The sequence below is a fragment of the Podarcis muralis genome, chromosome 2 (genome assembly GCF_964188315.1).
Source record: "Podarcis muralis chromosome 2, rPodMur119.hap1.1, whole genome shotgun sequence".
In the NCBI taxonomy this organism is placed as follows: domain Eukaryota; kingdom Metazoa; phylum Chordata; class Lepidosauria; order Squamata; family Lacertidae; genus Podarcis; species Podarcis muralis.
This window is the reverse complement of record NC_135656.1, coordinates 34,291,345-34,313,688: the sequence shown is the minus strand read 5'-3', so window position 1 is coordinate 34,313,688 and position 22,344 is coordinate 34,291,345. Positions and strand designations below refer to the sequence as shown.

Here is a 22,344-nt window from a genome sequence, read left to right as displayed (position 1 = left end):
TTCTGCAAACGTGAAGAGGGGTATGTTCAAAAAATAACCCATCTGCTTCAAAGATTTAAATACATGGTCTGATGAGTTTAAGAAAGACAGAAATATATTTGTGTCAGCAGCAATGGGACATTTACCGTACTTGAGGAAAGTGCTGGATTCATGATGACCTATTTTTCCTACTTGATCATCTGGAATCAAACACCTACAATTATCATTTTCTAGATTGATTCCCATGGGCATAGCTTCCTCTCAGCCAAATGGAGTTGCTTTCAAAGGGATGTGGTATTCCAGTGCTTCTTCATGCATGTTTACATCACCCACTTAGCAAAAATACTAACTATCATGGTTTATACAGATAATTAGGGGAAGTAACTTGTCTTAGTCTGTAGTATAGATAAAAAAACTTCTGAGAGCCCCCAGAAATTCAGTAATTTATGAAAGCAGCTGCCTACTTAATTGGTGTGTGCCTCTATACAAAATGGGTGCCTGGTGCCAAGTAGGACCAACGGCAAATTCTGGTATGAAAGGATGGGATAGTGCAGATACTTTATGTGTTGCTCTTTTCACCCTCCCAAGAGTAAGAGACTGCAGTCATTCACAGATGAGGACACAGGAGTAAAGGATGCCAAAGAGGGTAATTACCTGAAGACAACTTCCATGAAATAACAAGCTTTCAGGGAGTGTGGAGAGTTAAGTGTTTTGACTGGGTGGTTTCAGTTCCATCCCCCTTAATTTACCTTTACTGAGACAGCCATGATCTCATCTTGTTACAGTGTCCCCCCCCCCCCTTAACTGAATGACTTTAAACAGGGAAACAGGTTTTCCCCCCTGATCTATGTCTCAATATGGAGAAATGATTAGAAATGCTTGTTTCAACAGCGGGACTGAGGAGACAGTACCCGTGAGTTGTGAGAAGCTAGTATTACTTGATAGCCCTGCTTAAAGTGATTTCACACTGATTACCTTTTGCTAGCATTGTGTCAGTACTACTACACTTGAGACCAGCACGTTGTAAAGTGTTCCCATTCCCCGAAAAGTAAATGATGTACTTCCTTTGTACTGAGTAGGATTATGTCATATCATAGAATAACAAAACCTTGAGATAGAACTATAGTGCCCTTTTGCCTTTTTTTTTTTTACTTGACTGTTGCGTCATGCTCTCAAACATGTATGTACATGCATACTTTCATAGCTTTGTAGAATAAAAAGTCTGCTGGCCGCTATGATCGCATGGTAAATTGCCACCCTATTTTTCCTAGAGCAAAACTGAAGGTGCGTTTGGAGAGGAGTCCTCATCTAAAACATCAAAGCATTAAAAAAATACTGGCATGTTTAAATACCAAGTGCTTTGCAAAGCAGCTGCCGGAACCTACATTTTAGTGAAAAGTCAAGCAACTATGCTTTATCTCCCCCCTGCCCCGAAAAATCCCCAATTTTTCTTCATGCGGAAACCTGCCTATTTCATGCCCAGTCATGCTGCCTGCATCAAGAGAGATGTCAGCTTTTTCCTTTCTGCCTTCTTACACATCGTGATTATACATCGCAAAGCAACAATGTGATACCATTGCACTGCATACTTCTATATTCAAGTATTTTTATGTTTTGGCCGCTCATGCGGTAGGAATGTTAGCATCACCCAGTTCAATCATATCCTGGAAGCAGCAAAACTACGGGGCATTGTACTGAAGTAGTGAGTTGCCAGTGTTTTGCTGTGTTGCGCGGTTTTGTGTACAGTAGTTTGAAAGGGCAGAGCGGCACTTTCTTTTCATACATTATGGGGGCCAAACCCTGGACGTGCAGGGTTTATTTCAGGTTCCGGGGCTCGACCAAACACCACTTCACGCATCCCTACTATGCCACTCCCTATGAAGGGATCCCCTTCAACTGCTCTCTCGTAAAGAAAGGCTAAGGAAGTTGTTATTGCCTCATGTGTAGCCCAGCCAATCAGCACCCAATTGATTTGAGTGGCAGCCACACCGTTAAATCGGAAACAAAGGGGGAGAGCGCTCTGGAACAACCAATAAGCGCTGAGCAAAAGTACCTCTCGTCCAGTCCAGCGGGGCGTGCTTGTGGATGGACCAGTCTCCGGCATCCGGAGGCGGGACGATCTCTGGAGTGGCACGAGGCCGGCGAGTGAGGCCGGGAGAACGGTTTTGAACTGTCCAATACGACGGCACGAGCCATGACGGGTATAAAAGGAGCTGCCAGCGCCAAGCGGCTACTGCAGTTGACGCCGGCAGTAGTACAGTGTCGGTTTGCGGGAATAAGACCTTCCGCTTACCTCTTCCTCGGGCGGCTCCTCACCCGGCTTCTTCCCCGCCATGACCACCACGACCACCTACAAGGGGATGGACCCCAGCGGGCGAAGCAGTTCCAGGTCGGTTTAGACCGTTTCCCGGGGACCGTTTCCTTGGTTTCATATCTATATATACGTCGCCGCTTCCTATCCTTCGCTTCCCCCCTTCCTTTCCCTGGACCGTGTGGGGAGCGGGCCAGAGCCCATGTCTCTTGGGTTGGCGGCGGCGGCGGTTCTTCCGTTCACACGTGGTTGCTGCCGGACACGTGAAGCCCCCTATCAACGCGGGTTAGAGAACAGGGTGTTGGGGAGGGGGCTCCTCTGGGGGTCCTGGGAGCCAGTTCCGCTTGGCAAACGGGGATCTCGGTTCGCGGCCGCCCGAGGCTTTTCCTGGGTGGCGAAGGGGTCGTCCGCACGAGGCCACTACACGGGTGTGGGCGCTTTCCTTCAGGCGCACAGAGACCGCGGGTGGCCTTTTGTCATGCCGCGGCTCCGGGACTTTCCTCCCGGCGGTCCACACCCACACACCGCCTGGATGCGTCTCTGGGGCGGGTGGGCAGGCAGGAGCCGCCTTCCCTTTTATGTCTGCCAGGATGCCCAGAAGACAGGCGTGGTGCCGTCCAGCTCTCCGCTGCTGGAAGTGGGGAGCCGGCCGTCCGCCTTTTCTCTCCTTCCAGGCCTCGCTCGCTTTTCCGGACCTGTGTCGTACTTGCCTTCCCCTTTGTACGCTGCGATCGTCGGGAAGAAGCCCCTGCTTCTCGGCTTTGGAACTGCAGATTGTTGGGAAACGGAGAAATGACGCACCATATTGCTTGGGGGGGGGGGGGCTGGAGCTTTTATAAGAGGATAGTTTTATGGGGGAGGGGAATGTTTTTGTGCATATTGAGAATAGGCCTCTTACACCCCACACCCCCCCAAAAAAGAGGATTAGCCACGAGGCTTTAGTTTAGTTTAATACAGTTCTGTCTGCTTTCCGCCACGACGGATAAGATTCTTTGGCTTGCGAGGGTGGGAGCCGCACCCAGCCCGGAATCTGCTCGGGGGCCGCGGAGCCTTTCGCTTGCCACAGCTCTTTCCCTTCTTCTCCCCAAAGAAACAGCTGCGGGGCGGGGGCGCGCTCTTGAGGCTTGGCTGTGTCAGACTCGCTCAGCAGATTGATCCGTGTGCTTCTGCTTCCCAGCCTAACAAAGGAGGCTGCTACCCCTCCCCGATCAACAGGATTAGGTGCTCCCAAAACCCTTTTGCGTCACCCCTGGCACCGTTTCTTGGCTTCCTTTTTGTCTGGCTTGTAGATCTCGGCAGCGAATATCTTAATCTGGCGTGGTTTCTGTAAGTGATTCCTCGCGCTGGGTGGGGCTTGAGCACACTTCTATTGTCTAGCATCTATGACCATCTCTACCTGTTAACTCGAGGCTTAGAAGCCGGGAGCAAGTCAGCAACTTCTGTAATCCTCTGAAAGGCTGTCTCTATCTTTGGTCCAACTTCTTCCTGTAGAGGAAGACTTGATCTTGAAAGGCATGAAGGTGTATTGAGCGTATTGCACACTGTTGCTTTAAATGGATTAGATCTTAAGCATGTTCTGGTGTTGCAACTTTGAATATCTTTTGTATTGGTCAGTACTCGGCTGTGCTGCATGGCTTGCTTTTGGGATTACAAAGTGGGGGCATTGGAAGTGGAGGAATAACTCTGGTTCTTCAGAACTGATTTTTGAAAAAATGCCTTTTTGGTGAACAAAGGAACTAAGTTGGGGGGTGAATTATTATCAGTTGCATTGCAAAATTGAGAGAGAGGCCAAGTAGTCATGTGGTTGGGAATCCAAAGACCCCAAACTCTAATGTGGCACTCAGAGTGCCCCTAGTTTATGTGTAGAGAGGTAGTATAAAAAGCTTGGCAGGAGAAGTAATTGTTTTCTGCCTTGTTAGCTCCCATGGGAGTCAGTGGGAGAAGAATTAACTGCACCAGGTTCTGTCATGGCATAGACCATGGGTGGGGGATCTTTTTCATTCCAAAGGTTGCATTTCCATCTAGGCTACCTCCCAGGACCTTATGCCATTGGCAGATGGAGCCAGCAACAGATGTGGCAGGCAAGAGGCATTATCACAGTACAAGGCCTTGTACTTTTGGAAGATGCCCAAGGGCCAGATAAAAGGGCTTGGAGGGCCACTGTAGGCTCCAGATCTGAGGATCCTCATTCCCAGAGTAGGCTTTTGGCATGTCCTTGGAGTGGGGCGTTGGATCTGGTGTGTGTTGAGTCCATACCTTGCCCATGACTACACCCCATTTTGGGGGTTTGCACAAATTGCACTTGAACTCTGGTAGTAGAGCAATTTAGCCAGTGGCATCTTTCTGCAGTACCTCGAGTTACAGACGCTTCAGGTTACAGACTCGGCTAACCCAGAAATAATACCTTGGGTTAAGAACTTTGCTTCAGGATGAGAACAGAAATTGGGCGGCAGCGGCGGGGTGGCAGCAGGAGGCCCCATTAGCTGTAGTGCACCATATTTGTATATCATTTATTTCCAGCTTATTAATTTCATTGCACACACACTCCACACCAGGAGTGGAGAACTTGTGTCCTCCAGATGTTGCAAACTACAGCTGCCAGTATTTAGCTTCCTGGCTGGGGATGATGGTTTTGGAGTCCAAGTACAGCTCTAGCGGAACAGATTGCACACATCTGCAGTAGAAACCAACTGAAGCAGTATTTTTTTTTTTTAAAAAAGCACTTGTACAGACACCTCTGGTGAATAAGAATAGCCTCCAGGCAACAAGACTGGAAAGGTTTATTACACTTGTTTCTCTGCACACACCCTTCTTTTGTGCCATAAATGACTGAGCACATATTCACAAACACACTGGTTTCTTTGTAAGACAGTAACTATTGTAAAAGGCAGAAGTCACATTTGATAAACGTAAGTTTGTTAATGCCTGAAAGTTTTTTCCTCCCCTGTGTCTGGTTGGTGGTTGTTAGTACTATCAAAATGGCCTACAATTAAATCTACTGAATGATGTAATTTGGAATAGGGGAGGTGTTTGTGGTAGCTTTTTCTAGTTACCAGCAGTTTGTTTTTTTCCATTTGTATCTCACCTTTTCTCCAAGGAGCTGGGAAACCCAGCCAAATGGGCGGGGTATAAATAATAAAATTTTATTTTATTTTAATTATTTGGTGGTGTATATTACTCCCCTCCTCATTTAATCCCCTCAACAACCCTGTGAGGTAGGTTATCCTGAAAGGCAAAGACTGGCCCAAGGTCACCCAGTGAGCTTCAGGCTGAGTGGGGATTTGAACCCAGGTCTCCCATGTCCTCGTCCAGCACCCTAACCACTATGCCATGCTGGAGGTAAGCATGAACTCAGGCATTAAGAGTTCAACACTCTAACCACTATACCACTCTGGCTCTATTCCAAATTCCAGGCTCTTGCCTCTAAGGGAAGGGTGGCATAAAGGATCTGTAGGTGCACTCTGAAGCTAGCTGATGGTAAAGGCATCAGTCCACCGAAGCAGCCCTTCCATTTCTTCTTTAGCTTTGTCTGTTTGACTGCTGAGCCCTTTCCACTTTAGCATGAAACATTCCTACATAAAAATGAGTTCCATATGTACTCTCCCTTTGTGGAGTATCTCCCATTGGGGAACATAAGAGCTTTAGGTAAGCTTATGACAGCTTCCTGTGTGTGAAGATATGAAATACATATTGCAAGAACAATGGTGATGATACATGGATTCCCTTGCAGAAACTACCGTACTTTTTAAAAGAATAATATATGTAGGATTCCTTCCAGTGCTTGCGTTGAGTGCTCTTTTTGCACTCGGAGTCAGGTTCCACCCACCTGTCGGTTGTTAAGGAAGATAAGTCTTACTTTTAAAGTTTGGTTTATCGCTCATTTTATTTAGGAACAACTCATATGATATAATGTGTGGGCGACTTCCAATTTGCCTTGGATTGGATTTATAATAGCACAGCTCATGTATGGGTCAAAAAACCTGACTTTGTCACAGTCACTTGTTATTTAATTCAAAAAGTTGCCTTAATGAAATTGACTGGTAATTGTTGGGAGGTACAACTTTCTTGTTCTAGTCTATAGAAGCATCTAAAATAGGCTTCTATAGAAGGTTTGTATGCTAAACTCCCACGAAATTGTGCAGTTATATGGAGGATGGAGCAAGCTTGTTTACTCCTGCTCTGGAGTCTAGACCCAAAACAGTGGATTCAAGTTACAAGAAAAGAGATTCCGACTAAACATCAGGAAGAACTTTCTGACAGTAAGAGCTGTTTGAGAGTGGAACAGACTCCCATGGGAGGTTGTGGACTCTCCTTCCTTGGAGACTTTTGAACAGAGGTTGGATGGCCATCTGTCATTGAGATTCCTGCATTGCAGGGGGTTGGACGACCCTAGAGTTCCTTCTAACTTACAGGTCTATGATTGCGTTTTCCTGATGTAACTAGTCAAGGGTGTGTGATTGGTGTGTCCTAGGTAACTCCAACATACAAGGGACACAGACCCTGGCAGTGTTGATGATGCTTTGCCAGGTGGTGTGTTGGCTTTCCAACATCCAGGTGGATGCCACAGCCAAAAAAGATACCCTAGTAGAATTCCTATTCTGCGGGGTAATAGGCAGGCATGTGAATTGCTTGCAGCATGACCTAGAGATGTTAGCTGTGCCATAAGAGTGACAAGATGTGCAAACCTTAACACCTGAAGTACACTATATTATATCTAACATCTAGTTCAAAGGACCTACAGTGATATGCTCTCTAATGCACACTCCACCCTCTAATGCACACTGCAAGGCTAGCAGTGTTTAATGCTGCTGAAGTCAGGTATGAAGTATGGCACAGTGAGTTGCTTGTTGATCCAGACTATAGCTAAGGCATGTTATCAGGACAGCATGGGGACTAGAAATTACTGATCTTAAATTTCAGATTCCTGAACTATCCTCCAGTCTGACCTTGTCCTTCTTTGCTTCTTTCTCATAGATACTAAGTGCCCCACTTTTGGAAAGTTTCAGCAACAGCTTTCAGTTTACTCTGAAAATAGTTGGGCTAACCTGCTACTTTAATGCCCTCTTTTTGCACTGGTAGGCTACACTGTAGATGACAATGCTGTAAACATAACTCTCGGGTCTCTATTTCTAGAGTTCTTCGTCCACCAGGTGGTGGTTCCACGTTCAACATGGGATTTGATCTGCCAAAAGAACACCAAAACACAAGAAGACACAAGATGGCATCCAATATCTTTGGGACTCCAGAAGATAATTCATCCTCCTGGGCTAGCTCAACAGGTGAAACAACTACTTCTCATTCTTTAAAGGGGTGCCCATGGTTGAATATCTGGACTCGGGTTTTCTGACTGTGCTTCCTGGCCTTGTTTTGGAGCTGTAAAATAGTCTTTGTAAAACAATTTTAAAAATAACTGGAGAGAGGATAACTTGCAGTGTAGGCTTGTCTGTACTTGAATAGTCGCTGATGGGTGGAAGCATGAACTACTTCCTCGGTTAGGAGGAGCTGCAGCATGTGGAAGTAGCGTTGAGCAATTTTTGGCTTCAGTTTATCCTGTTCACAATCTCTTGGCACTGGGGCAAGTCCTAGCCTGTTTACATGCTAACTCCTGTGACCCTGTTCTAAGCCGTGGTGTACTAGCACACCAGTGGCTATTTCACTTACAGAACTAGCTGCATGTACTCGGCAGGCATTGGGAAAACATTAATGGTGCTGTAGTGGCAGAGTAAATACTAGCATTCAATCTGTTTCTAATGTGCCTATGAGGGTGTCTCTATAAATGAAGAAAACTGCATGAAATTTTGATACAGAACAGGTCAAGAGGGTCATTGTTAGGTCAACTGGTTGAATGTGCAAAAGTACTTGTACTAAGCTTAAACTCATAGCAGATGTTCAAGATTCAGAAACATTTTGAATAGGGAGGTGTTGGGACTGTGCTAGATGAGGTATGTGTTAAGCAGGTAACAAAGAATTTTTGGGCCAGTTCATTGTCTCTGGTTGTTGCTTAGAAATATTGTACATGATTTTATTATTTGGGGTATCTGCTTTAAGTACATGTTACAGTGACAATTTATTCACAGCAGCCAAGCCCAGCGATGTCAGTGAAAATTCCGAAGCTCCTGGGTCACAAAGAAGAAATTCTTCTGATGCAATCTCTGGTGACTTCGTGGATCCAAAGGTAAGAGCTGCTCTTTCTGTAAATTGAGAATATTAAAATGGTGGCAGAGCTGCTCAACCTTCAGAGGGCTGGCTTTGCTCTTACTCTGTTACCTTCCTCCTCAAAGGAAGGTATACATGAAGATATCCCTAGTTCTTGATAATTAGATTTCAAGCACAGTGCTGCTCTGAAAACACTGCCTCTGCTTGCCATTTGAAGCAGAACTCCAAAGACATTAATAGTATAGCAGATTAACATAAAACTAAAACAAACCCATAGCACTTTGGATCAGGCCAGTGGCCCATATACACCAGCAGCATCCTGTTCTCATAGTGATCAGCCACAAGCATAAAATACCTGGTGTGAGTACTAGGAGTGTTTGCTTCCTGTTGATGGGCACCTTGTACACTAGTTAACATGTGAACTCATAGTTGTGACTTCAGTCAACATGTATGAGTCTAGAGTTTCCTCTAATTTTAGACAAGGTGGATCCTATGTATGCTAGTGCTTTTTTGAAGATAAGTTAACACATCTTAACTACCCTCAAATTTGGGATTATTTATCAGATTGCTAGGTAAGTAGTAATCATAGGTTAGCCTATGATGGGATGTACTGCTAGGTTAGCCTAGGTTAGCCTAGGGATGTACTGCTCCTAGCATATTTTCATCCTGATTCTCAACTAGAGGTAGGCTGGTATGTTTTGTTATGGGCCTGTAAGTTTCCTTTATTGCACATGTTGCTGAAGTCAGGAAGTGACCTTCAGGAAACCACCCCCTTGGGGATGTTTGGTGGCCTGTTATGGGAGTACCTTCACTGGTAGGTTATTCTACATGGGAAATGGCTGGATGAAAGAGCCAGTCATTCTTGATGCAGCAGAATTACCAGCCCTTTGTAGAGGCTGACTGGAAGTAGGCAGCAGGGAAAATCAGTGAAACATAGCCATGCAATGGTCAGTTTCTTCTCTTAAATGGGTATTCAAGTCTCACAGACACTTGGTTTCTTCTGGACATCATCAGTTTCCTCTAGGTATGTTAGTATGCCTCAATTCACAGTTTGGAAATTACCGTATATACTCAAGTATAAGCTGACTTTTTCAGCACATTTTTTATGCTGAAAAAGCCCTCCTCGGCTTATACTCGAGTGAGGGTCCTTTTGGGCTGCTCCTTCCTCCTCCTCCGCCTTTGCCACTGTTGAACTGGCTTATACTCGAGTCAATAAGTTTTCCCAGTTTTTTGTGGTAAAATTAGGTCCTCGGCTTATATTCAGGTATTTACGGTACCTGTCTTACAAACTGGAAAATGCATGCCCACCAGGATTGAGTTTTCCCCGTAAAACTACATTCATTGTTTCAGAAATCAGGTTTCTGCTATTGAGAAATAGCTTACTTTATATTGGCTCAGCTAAAGAAGTGATCTTTGTTGGTTGATGTCAGCAAAGGTAGAATTAACATTGGCCTTTTTTTATTATTATTGCAGGGCGAGGAAGGTGAGGCTCCTGGTAAGTACTTTCTCCTCATTGCCTGTAAATAAGTGAAAAGAAAATTCATTTCCGGCTTGGGTGGATGTGTACACTGATGTGTGTTGGAGTCTGAAAGGATAAATGTGGATCAATATGACTTTTGAGGAGAGGTGTCTTCATAATGAAGACCTATCTGTCAGCTCTGTGGCCTCTTGGTCTTGCATAAGATTTTACCTGGTTGCAGTTCAAACTTGAAAAAATGCAAAACATTTTAATTCTCAGGTGTACCTGGGGTGCACCTGCCACCACATACAATAAGTGAATAGAATGTGCACGTATACCTCAGCAGGCATGATTCATTGGAGTTCTGTAGGGATTTGTGAATATAGAATGGCATAAATATGTCCAGTTCGTGTATGTGTTGTGTATGGTGGCAGACATGCTGAAACTAAGTTTAAGAGGAAATTGCTGCCAAATTACACAGAAAGGAGCAGAATGGAAATGGGAGGGGTGGGGTTTTTTGTTTTCAAACATGAGGAACTATTAAGAGTGAAGCTAGAGAGAGGCTTCCATAGCACCTTTAAGGTTGAGTGTTCCTTTTACTCCCAACGTTGTGTGGCGAATAGTGTGTGTTTTCTGAGCTAAGCTTCCAGAGCTGTCATTTGTAGAGCCATAACTCTATGAGACCTACAACATAAACTGTACTTTGAGAAGGCTGCCTGTGAGTGTGTGATGTGACTAGTGGGTTTGGGTAACTTACAAGTTGTCCAACAACTTAGGCAAGAGGCTTCCAACTTGAAAACCTGCCTTAACGAATTGGGATCCTTCTCCTAATTCTGTAGAGTTCCTGTTGGTGGTGGTTAGTCTGCTAATGGCACAAAAAAATGCCCTGGCTACCATGTGAAGGCTCCTAGCTATACTAAAGCAATCCAGAATTACCACACTCATTTTGTTGGGGAAATGGAGTGAATAGAATGGAATTAGTCCATTTTTCTGTCAAGCAGAACAGGTACTCATGATGCTTAATGTATTGTGCACATGAGTAGCTTCTATCAGCTGTGAAATAGCACACCTCTTGTCTGGTAGCCAGTTGTCATTACTCACTTGATCTCTCTGCAGGATTCTTGTAGACCTTTGCCTTCTCTTAGCTGACTTTTTATATGCATGGGACAGCTTTCTAAGATGACTGATCTTCAGAATTTCAGCAGATAGCCTTAGCTGTCTAGTGCACACCAAACATAGTTAACCTCAATCAGTGTTCAGTGAAAATGTTTCTTATAAGAGCTGGATAGAGGGGGTTTTTCAACCTGTGTTTAATCATCCAGAAATCTGCCAGTTGAAGTAGATTTCAGAATCAAGGTCAGAGAGACAACCTGGCAACCTGAAAGTGAGCTAAACCCCAATTTGGCACTCCCATTTAAAACCTACACCTTATAGTCCAAGAATGGGATTGTAACATGCCACAGGAAGGGCAGGTGTAAGGCCACTGATAACTAGCAGATCTGAGCCTTGGGTAGCTTAATGTCTGAGACTAATAGCTATTGTAGAAATGAACAGCAAAAGTGGCTGGATGAATTTACAGTAGAAAGATTATAGAAAGAGCTTGAAGATAGCAAGCAGCTATAGTTCGGAAACCTATTCTACATTAATTTTGAAAAATCTAATTTATCTGATTTTTCTTCCTGGAAATGTGATGGTATTAGGACAGTGCATTATTTGTATGTTGGAAGGTAGGAGTTCCTGAGTAAAGACTAAACAATAATGGTTTTAATTACATGCATATGCAGGTATTCTATCTGTGCAGCTAGTCATTAGTGTGGTGTCTAGATTGTAATAACCAGGCTTGGCAGATTGTATGAAAGCTTTGGTTGAAACATCTTTGGAAAAGCTGCATACCAAGGAGTTTCTAAACTATCTGGCTAGGATGTATGATGTACTTAGTTCTGTGGCCAAATGGCACATTAAATCCTGTTCGACATGCTGCCTGCATTCAATTTCACAACACAACATTAATCCTTACTCTTCTGCATATAGTGTGTTCTGTTTTTGTTGGATCTGCTTACCATAAGCAGGTGCTTCAATTAAGCAAATAGTTAAATGTGATAATAAGGCTCCTTGTACAATGAATATTCCCCTAAAGTGCATATGCATAACATGGATTGACTGATGCTCTTTCCTTGCTAAATTCGCTGGTGTTAACTTCTGTTTTTCCTACTTTTAAAAATTGGGTTTTTATATTGTTGGAGACAAAAAGAAAACACAAGAAAAACAATAATGCCAAAATATAACAATTGGGACAATAATACAAATTCATAATGCTACTATAGGACATTGGGGCTGACTGGTGTTGACCCCTCAATAAATCTAATTTACTCTCGATACTTGGAAATACTTAAACAGAAAAGGAATTTGCTTGGGTCTGACTCCAAATAATTTGTGCTTTGCTATACATGCAGCTGAGGAATGGGGATCCTGTGGCCCTCCAGATGTTGCTAGAATCCTGCTTACTCTCATCAGCCCCAGCCAGCATGGCCAGTGATCAGGGATGATGGGAGCTGTAGTTCAGCAGCATCCAGAGGCAACCCTGGACCTTTCCCAGAGACAATCCTGTACAAGTGAAGCCCACAAAAGATGCAAGCCCAGAGCAGTGTATCTGCTAGATAGAGCTGTTGGGCAGCAGTCTTTTCTACTTCCGTTGTTTAAGATTTGCCACAGAGCCAGTGTTTGTCCAGCAATAACTTTGATACATTGGAGATTGAAGCATTCCTCTTTTTTTCCTGTTCCCCCTTTTCTAGAAAACACAGAGGTTGAAATAGAAGCTGCCTCTGGCCCGAGTGAAGAGAAGCCTGTGCCAGCTGCACCAGTTCCTAGCCCCGTAGCTGCAGCACCCGCACCATCTAGGAGAAATCCACCTGGCGGAAAGTCCAGCCTAGTCCTTGGTTAAACTTATTCCTCCTTTGCTCCTCCTCCTAGCTACTTGGAACTCATGTCTGTCATCTTTGTTTTCCTTCCATGCTTGTGAACTGCACAACTTGAGCCTGACTGTACTTCTTCTCAAACTGTCATTAAAGAAGCACTTTATGTACTTCATCTTTTTTAAAGGAAGGTTTTTTCAACTTCTGTCTTGTCTCCTTTGGGTCTACTGGAAGTGGAATGTGTGATTTCTTTTCCTAGTGGTAGACGTAGAGCAGTGGCATTCCTATGCAGCCCATGGCTGATGGAAAGATTTCTAAGGTATATATATATATAGTAGTGTATCATAACCTAGGCTGGTTGGTTCTGAGTGTGTTAGATGGCATTTTGTCCTGAAATTTGTAGAAACCCCTTAGTTAGCTTAGAAGAAGGGTTGAAAGTCCAGGGTTGCACAGATCAGAATACGGTTGACAAATGTACTCTCTCTTTCCTACCTATCCCTGCAACACATACTAGTTGGTTAGCCAAGGTATCATTCAGTAACTGGTAAATGCCTAAAGCCCTGTTGTGCATTTCTGAACAGTAAGAGTCATGGTGCTAGCGATTACCATGCTGCCTTCAAACAAGAAGAATCTTGGTTCAGGCATATCAAGTTGGGACCAGTGCCAAATGACAGGGCTAGTAATTTGAGATGCTGTTCTGTTGCCCCAGTATCGGGACCCACCTGAAGTCAAGGTGGAGTGGATCTTGCAGAAGTAAGTATTGGAGACAGGAACAATCTCTTTTAAGAGGCATTCTAGTTCAAACAATTCCTGTGCTACGCATGATCATGTTGGTGCTTGACCATGAGGTGAGAGTTTCATCCTTCTAAATGTGTGTTGTATCTTGATAAAGCTGGATTGTTGCTTAAATAAAATATATAGAAATTTTGAAGCAGTGTCAGAGCTTTGTTTTCAGGGTCTGCTATGCTGCCTACTCATCACTTGAATATCAAGTTGAAATCCACAAAAACGTGGAAGAGAAATTGGGTGGTTTCATAGAACATTTCCATATACACTTCCCAAACAAACAGCCATTGCTGTAGCAATGTTAACATGCTAGGTTGCTGCTAATTAGTGCCATTATACTAGAAGTGTAATCAAGTGTCATGTAGCCATCATGCTTTGCAGTAACTACGGAGGTATATCTGCTTTAAGAGATGGGAATACAGCGTTGATAGTTGTGAAACTAAATCACTTTCATTTGGCTTTTTACACACGTTAAGGGATGCTAAACAAGATCTCTTATTCCAGGGGTGTCAAACTCAAATTCATCGGGGGCCGCGTCAGCAGTTTAGTCACCCTCAAAGGGCCGGTTGTATCTGTAGGTCCTGAATGTAGGTTTCCTGAATGCATGTAAAGTGGAGGTTTCCTGTGTAGAACGGCTGGCGCCGCTAGAGGGCAGACGTTCTCTGGCTTATAGGCTGCCGCGCATGCGCTGAAGAGGCGGCTTTCTTGTGTAAAAAAAAAAAAAGCGAGAATAAAAGGTGAAGGCCGGCGGAGGCTACACGGGCCACATGACGAGGTCTGGCAGGCTGGATTTGGCCCACGGGCCTTGTGTTTGACACCCGTGTCTTATTCAAAGGCTGCTGTACATAAAATGGCTAGCAATTACAGATGGAACAGTTTGACCATAATATTTAAAACATGAAAATGGAACACATTTCAGAGGTTGAGTAGCAGTTGGGCATAACAAAGAAGTTTTACATCTTACATTGAACGGCACTTCCTATCTTGAATACAGAGAATATTTTGCAAATTTGTCAACTGGTCCGTAACTGGATAATATGCCATAGATCCAATATTGTTGACTTGCCTGTTCCTGGGTACTCTAGGAATCCTGTAATAAAGAACTCATGATCGGTTGCATCCATTTTTCCTACTGGTTGGTTTTTAAATGGAAAAGAGGTTCTAAGTCTAAAACAGCTAAGATCTGGAACAAACAGGTCTATATCCCTGTTTTCAGCTCCAATACTTGACCTATTTTTTAAAAAAGCATTTCTATTTGAATGTGTTTTTTTAGCCTGCCTAGTGTTTATTTAGCAAAACTATGTTGATGCATATTGTACAAATAAACAAAAACAAAACCTTACTACCTCAAACCTGATACACTTTGAATGGGCCAGGATGCTACTTGCTGTAAGAAATGCTCAAGGCTGCCTACAACCTAAATTAAAATAAAAGGTCTTCATAGGGTGCTCTGTTCTATAGAGTCAGATCATTGGTCCCAGTAGTTTCATGTAGAGCCATTAAACAATGAGTTACAGAAGTCCTCCACACTACAGTCTGGAAGCACCAGGCCAAGAAGCACCAGAATCAGGGGGAAACAGTGCCCTGTCTGCATAGCTCTTCTTGTGTGCTCTAGCTCCCAGATCTTGGTATTAGCCCATTGTTTGCTGGCTGTCCATTAAGAGCTTGGGAACTATTGCAACCTGATACAGATGAAAGAAAGTCTTTGCACTAATTGAAGGGAAGCAAATAGTTTCTTACACATCATTGTTGTGCAATATGGCCTGTGATGGTGTGCCATAAAATCTAATCTACATTCTTAGCGTTGCAGAGAGAAACACTCTATCAGTGTCTGCTTATCTCCATCATAATGAGGGGTTTCCACCAGGCTCTGCTGGGTGTCCCAATTCTGATTTCAGTGGGATGAACTTTACCACACATTGCAATTTTGTGTAATAATGAAATCCTGCAATGTGGTCAAAATGTTAGAAGCTATCCTGGATTGCGCTCTCACTTCAACATAGCTTAGGAATCATTTGGGTATGTTCTCTATCTGGTAGTAACTGACACCATTATAATGCCACAGTGGTGGTGTAGAACAGTGTTTCCCAACCGGTGTTCCGCGGCACACTACTGTGCCGCGAGACGTTGCCTGGTGTGCCGTGGGAGGGAGGCGGGCGAGTCGCACGGCGCCTCGGCGTCGGGCGGCAGCGAGCCCAGGAAGCGGCCCAGCCGGCCGGGGTCGCCCGCCTGCAGCAGCGCCTCGCACCCGCACGAGACCTGCTCCGCCGAGAAGCGGGCGAGCGCGGAGGATCGGGCGCGGCGGAGGCCAGCCCCGCGCTTGGAGAGGACGCAGCAGCCGTCGCCAAACCCGATCCTCCTCCTCCTGCTCCGCTGCCGTCCTCTGGCTCTCGGCCGGGCGGGCGCCGAAGTTGGCAGAAGTTGGCGCGCCTCCTCGACAGCGCCTTCGTCCTCCTCCTCCTGCCTCTGCTCTCCGGCGGCGGGGGCACGCCGCCCTCCCCGGCCGGGGGGCTCGGCGGGGCCCGCGGGGAAGGAGGCCATGTTCGCGGCGCGCGGGATCGCGGCCCGCCTCCGGCCCGCTCCCCTCCCCCTGCGCGCTACCCTAGCCGTGCGGGTCTCCTCCCCCTGCGCCGCCGTCCCCTTTCCACATCCTAGGAGCCGCGGTCCGCCTACCGCCCCCGGGCCGCGGCGCGGCTCCCAGCCCGGGCTGGCCTCCGCCTCCTGGGACGCGCGCCCACCCCCGCGGCCCCCCAAACTTCGGAGCAACTCTCCAGACGCTTCTCCCCCGCCTCGGTCTCCCTCCTTTCCACTTCTCTTCCCCCCTTCCTTCCCTCTTTCTTTCTCTTTCTCTCCCACCCGCCTTTCCTTCTATTAACTTTCCTTTCCCCTCCCTTCGTCCTTCCTACTTTTACTCCTGGGCTCCTCCCCCCTTTGCGCAGCCACAAATCAATCTCTCTCTCTTTTTTCCCCTCTCTCTTCTTTGCTCAGACGCAAAAAAGCGCCGCTTTTTGGAAATCCGGACTGCTGTCCCCGCTGAAACGATACTTTAAAAAAGGAAGAACCCACTGGCTTTTATTTCTGTTTAAAGCAGTAGATCCCGAACTCTTTTGGCCCACTGCCCCCTTGGTTCCACATCCCCCAGTGTCCCCTATGCTTACTCTATAGAAAGCATTACAGGGGTTAACGCGGCTCGCTAAGGAAGATATTAATAGAATTCTGCATTTGGGGGGAGACCCTAACAGTCATCTACCATTACCTTCTATGCTGTTACTATTTTTTTTTATTTTTTTTTACATAAGTAAAAAGTGACCTTTCCCCATCTGGCATGGTGGTGTGCCTCAAGATTTTTTTCATGACACAAGTGTGCCTTTGCCCAAAAAAGGTTGGGAAACACTGGTGTAGAATTCAAGTGTTTGATTGCTTTTTTGCAATAGAACAGAGTGAACTGAGCAACATACTGAGCAATTCTTGTGAAGGTAAAGGGCCATTAGGTCCAGTCGTGGCCGACTCTGGAGTTGTGGCGCTCAACTCGCTTTATTGGCCGAGGGAGCCGGTGTACAGCTTGCGGGTCATGTGGCCAGCAAGACTAAGCCGCTTCTGGCAAACCAGAGCAGCGCACAGAAATGCTGTTTACCTTCTTGCCAAAGTGGTACCTATTTATCTGCTTGCACTTTGATGTGCTTTCAAACTGCTAGGTTGGCAGGAGCAGGGACCGAGCAACGGGAGCTCACCCGGGGATTTGAACCGCCGACCTTCTGATCGGCAAGTCCTAGGCTCTGTGGTTTAAACCACAGCGCTACCCGTGTTCCAATTCTTCTTGTAGCTTCCCTAATTCTTGATAAAAGCTCATCTCTCACTCTTTCTTCCCTCTCCCCCTGCCCTGCCCAATACACCCACCCCTCATTGTATATTTGCTATTGACCAGGCTCAGTTACCATATAAAGAAAACTCAAAGCCATGCCTGTAACTCGCAACCCTTGCTTGAACAAATGTGTCCAGGTAGCTCAGTTGGTAGAGCACGAGACGCTTAATTTCAGCGTCGTGGGTTCGAGCCGCACGTTGGGCCAAAGATTCCTGCAGTGCAGGGGGTTGGACCAGATGACTGGGGGGGGGGCGTTTCCTTACAATTCTGACTTTAGAGCGACCTTGGATAGCTGAAAACATTGCTTCAAGTGCAGATCTCTTCGTTTAGACCTGTGGGTCCCCAGATGTTGCTGGACTACAACTCCCATCATTCTTAGCCAGCATGACCAGTGGTCAGGGAAGATGGGAGTTGTAGTCCAACAACATTTGGAGACCCACAGATTGAGAAACACAAGACGCTGATCAAATAACAGCAAAAAGTTAATGCAAAATGGGGACTCCTGTTTTGAGCACGAAGGGGAAAAGCCACCTCCTCCTCACCCTTCCAATCCGGAGAATGGGGAGAAATCTCTCCCCCACTTCTTCCCACAAAGCGCCGCGCTTCCCACGTGCGCCCTCTGCTCATGCGCCCCTGAGCGGGTTAGATCTCGCCCTTTGAGTATCCATTACGCCTCTCTCGTGGGTCGCCGGGGGCCGAAGTTCCCCCCAGGCTCCGCCTCTCTGACTCCCCAGCGCCTCCTCTGGCGTAGCCGGGCTCTGCAGCGGCCCACGTGCGCCCCCGGGGAAGAATGGACGGCGGCTCCGCGTCCCGCCCGCTGCGCGTCCTGGTGGACATGGACGGGGTCCTGGCGGACTTCGAAGGCGCGCTGCTGCGGGGCTTCTCCGCCGCCTTCCCCGGAGAGCCTCGCGTGGAACTGGAGCAGCGAAGGGGCTTCTTGGCGGTGGAGCAATACCGCTCCCTGCGGGAGGATCTGGGGGTGAGCATCGGGAGGGCGAGCGGGGGGGGGGGGGGGCGCCGCTGGACGGCTCCCATGACCCGAGCTGCTCCCGGAAGATGACGGGGGGGGGGGGGGAGAGGGAGAAGCCCGGCTCCTTTTTGGAGAGCTCGAGTGCTAAGGCTTGCCCGAGATCCAACGCAGCAGGAAACTTTAGAAAAACCGGCAGGGGCATTGCGGTCCCCTTCTGCCTTTAAAACAGTTGCGACATGGGCAAAAAGTCAACTTTCAGCTGGCAGCAAGGAGGGAAAGCTGGATCTAGTGGACTTTTACCCCTTAAAAGCTCGAGTCAGCAGCCTTGCCGCAAAGAGGAACGCGCGCTCCCCTGCCCGCCCCGTCGGTGGCATTTAGTGACGCAGAGCATCAAACTATCTTCAACGCTAGAAGTTGATAGCTAAAGTTTCAGAGCTGCCCTCTATTCCTCCACCACACTCCATCTCTCCTCTGCAGGTCTCATGTGTCTTTTAAAAGTTTTGCGGTAGGCATATTTCATTCCACTGGAAAAACCATACATGCAGTTCAATGGGAATGATTCATTTCTTCAAGTTGAAACATTAAGGCTACAATCTTGCTTTTAAACCCAATTGTGGAGATTCTCTGTATGGTGAAGAATCATGGTGTCACCAATTACAGCAGCAAACATAGCCCAAAAGAACAGATAAAGGAAAACGGAGACACAATCCTTTGGTAGCATCCAAAGTAGCTTTGAAATGCCGTTTTGTATTTTTTAGGTTTCTTTTAAAAAAAGGGCTCAGTGCAACTTGCATTAACAATTATATATTTTTCTTTACAGGATCAGCACACTCTCTTTCCACTGCTAAATAGGCTTGGAAAGTGAGAGGCTTTCCCAAAAAAGTTATCTGAAACCAGTCACTTTTCAGCCAAGTTTCTCAGTACAAGAAATATCATTTTAAATAATCGGTTTATATAAACAATTATTCCCCCAACCATGAAAAAATATTGAAATGCGAAATATACCTAGGAACAAGTCTTCACCATGCCAGAAACGTTATCCAATAAAAAGCCTGCAGGAATAAAGCAGTCTTAGGCTGCAATCCAAACCCCCTTTGTGCAGGGTTGGCGAGTTGGATTGGGCAGAGGTGTCTCAGAACACTCCCTTCAACCTGCTAAAAGAGGTGGGGGGCATGTACTGCCGACAGGACCCCCCCAGCAGCTCAGAGAGCTAACCCAGGCTCTGCTGGATCCTAAGCCAGCCCTGCTGCTGTGGCTTGATTTGCCAGCCCACCCCATCCCAGCTGGCATGCGTGCAATGGCTGTGGAAGCAGCGGTGGTCCTGCAGCTCAGTTCAACCCCTCTGCTGCTCAGCCAGGGTTTCTACGGCAGCCCCAGTGCCTTGCTCCAGAAGGGACTCCTTGACCACGTACATGGGATACCGTTTTGAAAATTAAAGCAGCTCTTGAGCCCTTCTCGGGGGGAAGGAGAGCCTTCTCCTATTTTCTTCATAGTAGATTGAATATTAAGCAACTAGGTGAGCTCTGTTTAGACTAGAAGTGTAATTCCATGCATCTGGTTTCAGGTGAAGGTAGCCAGTGTGTACGAGTCACCAGGCTTCTTTCTGGGTTTGGATCCCATTCCAGGAGCTATGGAAGCAATGCAGGAGATGATTCAAATGCCCAAGTAAGGCCCATTCGGAACACAGAATGGTTTGCAATTAGCCCCCATGGTTTATTTTCATATAGTGACTAATAAATGCCCATGTCTTTTCAGCACAGAAGTATTTATTTGCACAAGCCCTATCCGGAAATATGAATACTGCGTTCAAGAGAAGGTTGGCAATTGTTTGCTGTCCCCTACACTCTCTCTGTTCTGCTTGCTTACTCTGACTCCAACCTTGTGTTATGCAGAGCCTCCCATCAGATTCCTTATTTTTGCTTCTATGTTCCTCGTCTTCAATACTAGTGGCTTCTGTGCTTCATTGTCGAGGTGAGGCTCTATTCATGTCCCTTCCACACCATTGGGTTACCTGCTCTGATGTAGATCCCCCACCTATGGCAGTATTTCAGGGGCTTTTGAATGGTAACTTGCAGGCACAAGTCAGTTGAACAGTCTATTGCACATTGCACTGGAAAAGGAACAAATGTATTATAAAAGTAGGATATGTACCCCCATGAAACACAAGCATATAGTTTTTATAATACAGTGGTACCTTGGTTTACGAACTTAATCCGTTCTGGAAGCCCGTTCTTAAACTCTAGGAAGAAGACACAGTGGAGCTTATGTCTGAGTAAATGTGCACGTGATTGTGTTGTGAATCTTGTAGGTAACAGGAAACATCTTGCATTTTTCTTGCCCTTTGGCCCAATTTATTAAAATGTTTCCCCCTTTTCTGTGGAAAAAAACCCCATGAGAATCTCTGCATTTTGCTGGATGACCAAAATGTACAATGATTGGAATACCTATGTTAACAAGAATTTCTACCCCCTAAGCTATGGGTCTCCAGATGCTTCAGGAAGCCACCAGCTTCTGCTCTACAAGCCCGATTAAAACAGACATCTTCCGCATGTTTACTCAAAAGTACACCCCACTGCATTCATTCCTGAGTATGTGTGTTCAGGATTGCAGCCTAAGCAATTTGTGAAATGAGAAAATGTCTGTCAAAGTTGGTAGAAAACATTTCATACCAGCTTTATAATTTCACGTCTCCTCTGACTCTCCTGTCTAAATAACCGGTCGGATATAGTCGAGTGTTTTGGCTTCTTTGGTTTTTTGGTAAAAAGGCTGTAATTAAAATTCTTCTGATACTGATCTTTCTTCACCTGATAGTACAGCTGGGTTCAAAAGCACTTGGGTCCCAAATTTGTGGAGCGGATAATTCTGACCAGAGATAAAACAGTTGTGTCTGCTGATCTGCTCTTTGATGACAAGGATGCCGTTAAAGGTACGAGAATGTGCAGGGCAGTTTCCAGATCCAAACACTTTACCGTTGCTCCAGTGATGAAATGGTCGCTCTTGCAATTTCCCATTCTCATTCTTCTCAGGGGTTGAGCCTAATCCGAGCTGGGAGCACATCTTGTTCTTGTGCTGTCATAACAAGCATCTAAAGCTGCAGCCCCCACGAAGAAGACTCGAGTCTTGGACTGATGACTGGAGGGCAATACTGGAGAGCTCCAAGTGATGGCGGAAGAAAGGGGCGTGTACTTCAACAGGCAGTGAAAGTGACCCAAAACACCAGCTGGTCATTAAACCCCACTGGAACGAAGCAAGACACCCACCTAGTGAGCCGGCCTAGACGGAAATATATTTCCTATTTGCAAGAGAATAGTGTTTTGTCCTAATTAAACATCAACAATGGGAGTTATAAAGATGTTAAATCCCTGTGTGGAGTCTTTGTCATACATCTAGATAAATAAAAGTGCAAACGGTCAGTAGCTGTTAGGACACACCTGTTTGGATTCTTGCTCTGTGTTTGCAGTCATGAAGGAGCTAAGTCAGAATGCTCCGAGTGTATTATATGTAAATAAACGTAGATTAGCCAAGATGTTGAGCTTTTGAGTCTGTTACGCAAACTGCAAATACTCTGCAGGTTCCGTAAGTGTGCTGATGCTTCCTGGTATCAGTCGCTGTGATGTTCGGGCTGGAGAAAGTTTTTGAAGCGACCGACCGACCAGGAGGGAGAGAACATGCCAATCGGGCATGTGTCTCTACCAGGGTCCTACATGAGAGTAGGACGATCCTAACAACACCTACACAGTGCAGTTTGGAAAGCTCTGATCTAGTTCAGCTCCCTGCAATGCAAGAAATATGCAGCTGTCCCATAAGGGGATCAAATCTGAAAACTTGGCATTATGAGCACCACACTCTAACCAACTGAGCCATTTGCTATTGCTCACCTGTCTTCTGTTCATTCTGCTACTTAAAGAA

The 22,344-nt window shown here is 46.0% G+C and overlaps 2 protein-coding genes across 3 annotated transcripts; both read left to right on the top strand.

Moving 5' to 3' along the window:
* The first annotated feature begins 2,203 nt into the window (after positions 1 to 2,203).
* Positions 2,204 to 13,748, top strand: JPT1 (Jupiter microtubule associated homolog 1). 2 transcript variants are annotated; one of them, XM_028716848.2, is made up of 5 exons: positions 2,204 to 2,368; positions 7,424 to 7,569; positions 8,371 to 8,465; positions 9,920 to 9,941; positions 12,698 to 13,748. In XM_028716848.2, exons 1-5 carry the CDS (start codon positions 2,313 to 2,315, stop codon positions 12,844 to 12,846), a joined length of 468 nt encoding a protein of 155 aa, XP_028572681.1. In that variant the 5' UTR covers positions 2,204 to 2,312; the 3' UTR covers positions 12,847 to 13,748. The 2 variants fall into 2 exon arrangements, with proteins under 2 accessions (XP_028572681.1, XP_028572680.1); XM_028716847.2 differs by having other exon boundaries at positions 8,368 to 8,465.
* A 4,360-nt stretch (positions 13,749 to 18,108) lies between these two features.
* NT5C (5', 3'-nucleotidase, cytosolic) lies at positions 18,109 to 21,794 on the top strand. Its single transcript, XM_028716844.2, has 5 exons — positions 18,109 to 18,444; positions 20,000 to 20,100; positions 20,191 to 20,251; positions 21,247 to 21,361; positions 21,462 to 21,794. Exons 1-5 carry the CDS (start codon positions 18,256 to 18,258, stop codon positions 21,596 to 21,598), a joined length of 603 nt encoding a protein of 200 aa, XP_028572677.2. The 5' UTR covers positions 18,109 to 18,255; the 3' UTR covers positions 21,599 to 21,794.
* The last annotated feature ends 550 nt before the right edge of the window (positions 21,795 to 22,344 follow it).

Bases quoted from the DNA above. Each gene is read 5' to 3' on its own strand.
- NT5C (XM_028716844.2), top strand. From the start codon at position 18,256: ATGGACGGCGGCTCCGCGTCCCGCCCGCTGCGCGTCCTGGTGGACATG. The intron at 18,445-19,999 runs GTGAGCATCGGG...ATCTGGTTTCAG, and splicing joins CCCTGCGGGAGGATCTGGGG to GTGAAGGTAGCCAGTGTGTA. The intron at 20,101-20,190 runs GTAAGGCCCATT...ATGTCTTTTCAG, and splicing joins GAGATGATTCAAATGCCCAA to CACAGAAGTATTTATTTGCA.
- JPT1 (XM_028716847.2), top strand. From the start codon at position 2,313: ATGACCACCACGACCACCTACAAGGGGATGGACCCCAGCGGGCGAAGC. The intron at 2,369-7,423 runs GTCGGTTTAGAC...CTCTATTTCTAG, and splicing joins AGCGGGCGAAGCAGTTCCAG to AGTTCTTCGTCCACCAGGTG. The intron at 7,570-8,367 runs GTGAAACAACTA...ATTTATTCACAG, and splicing joins CTCCTGGGCTAGCTCAACAG to CAGCCAAGCCCAGCGATGTC.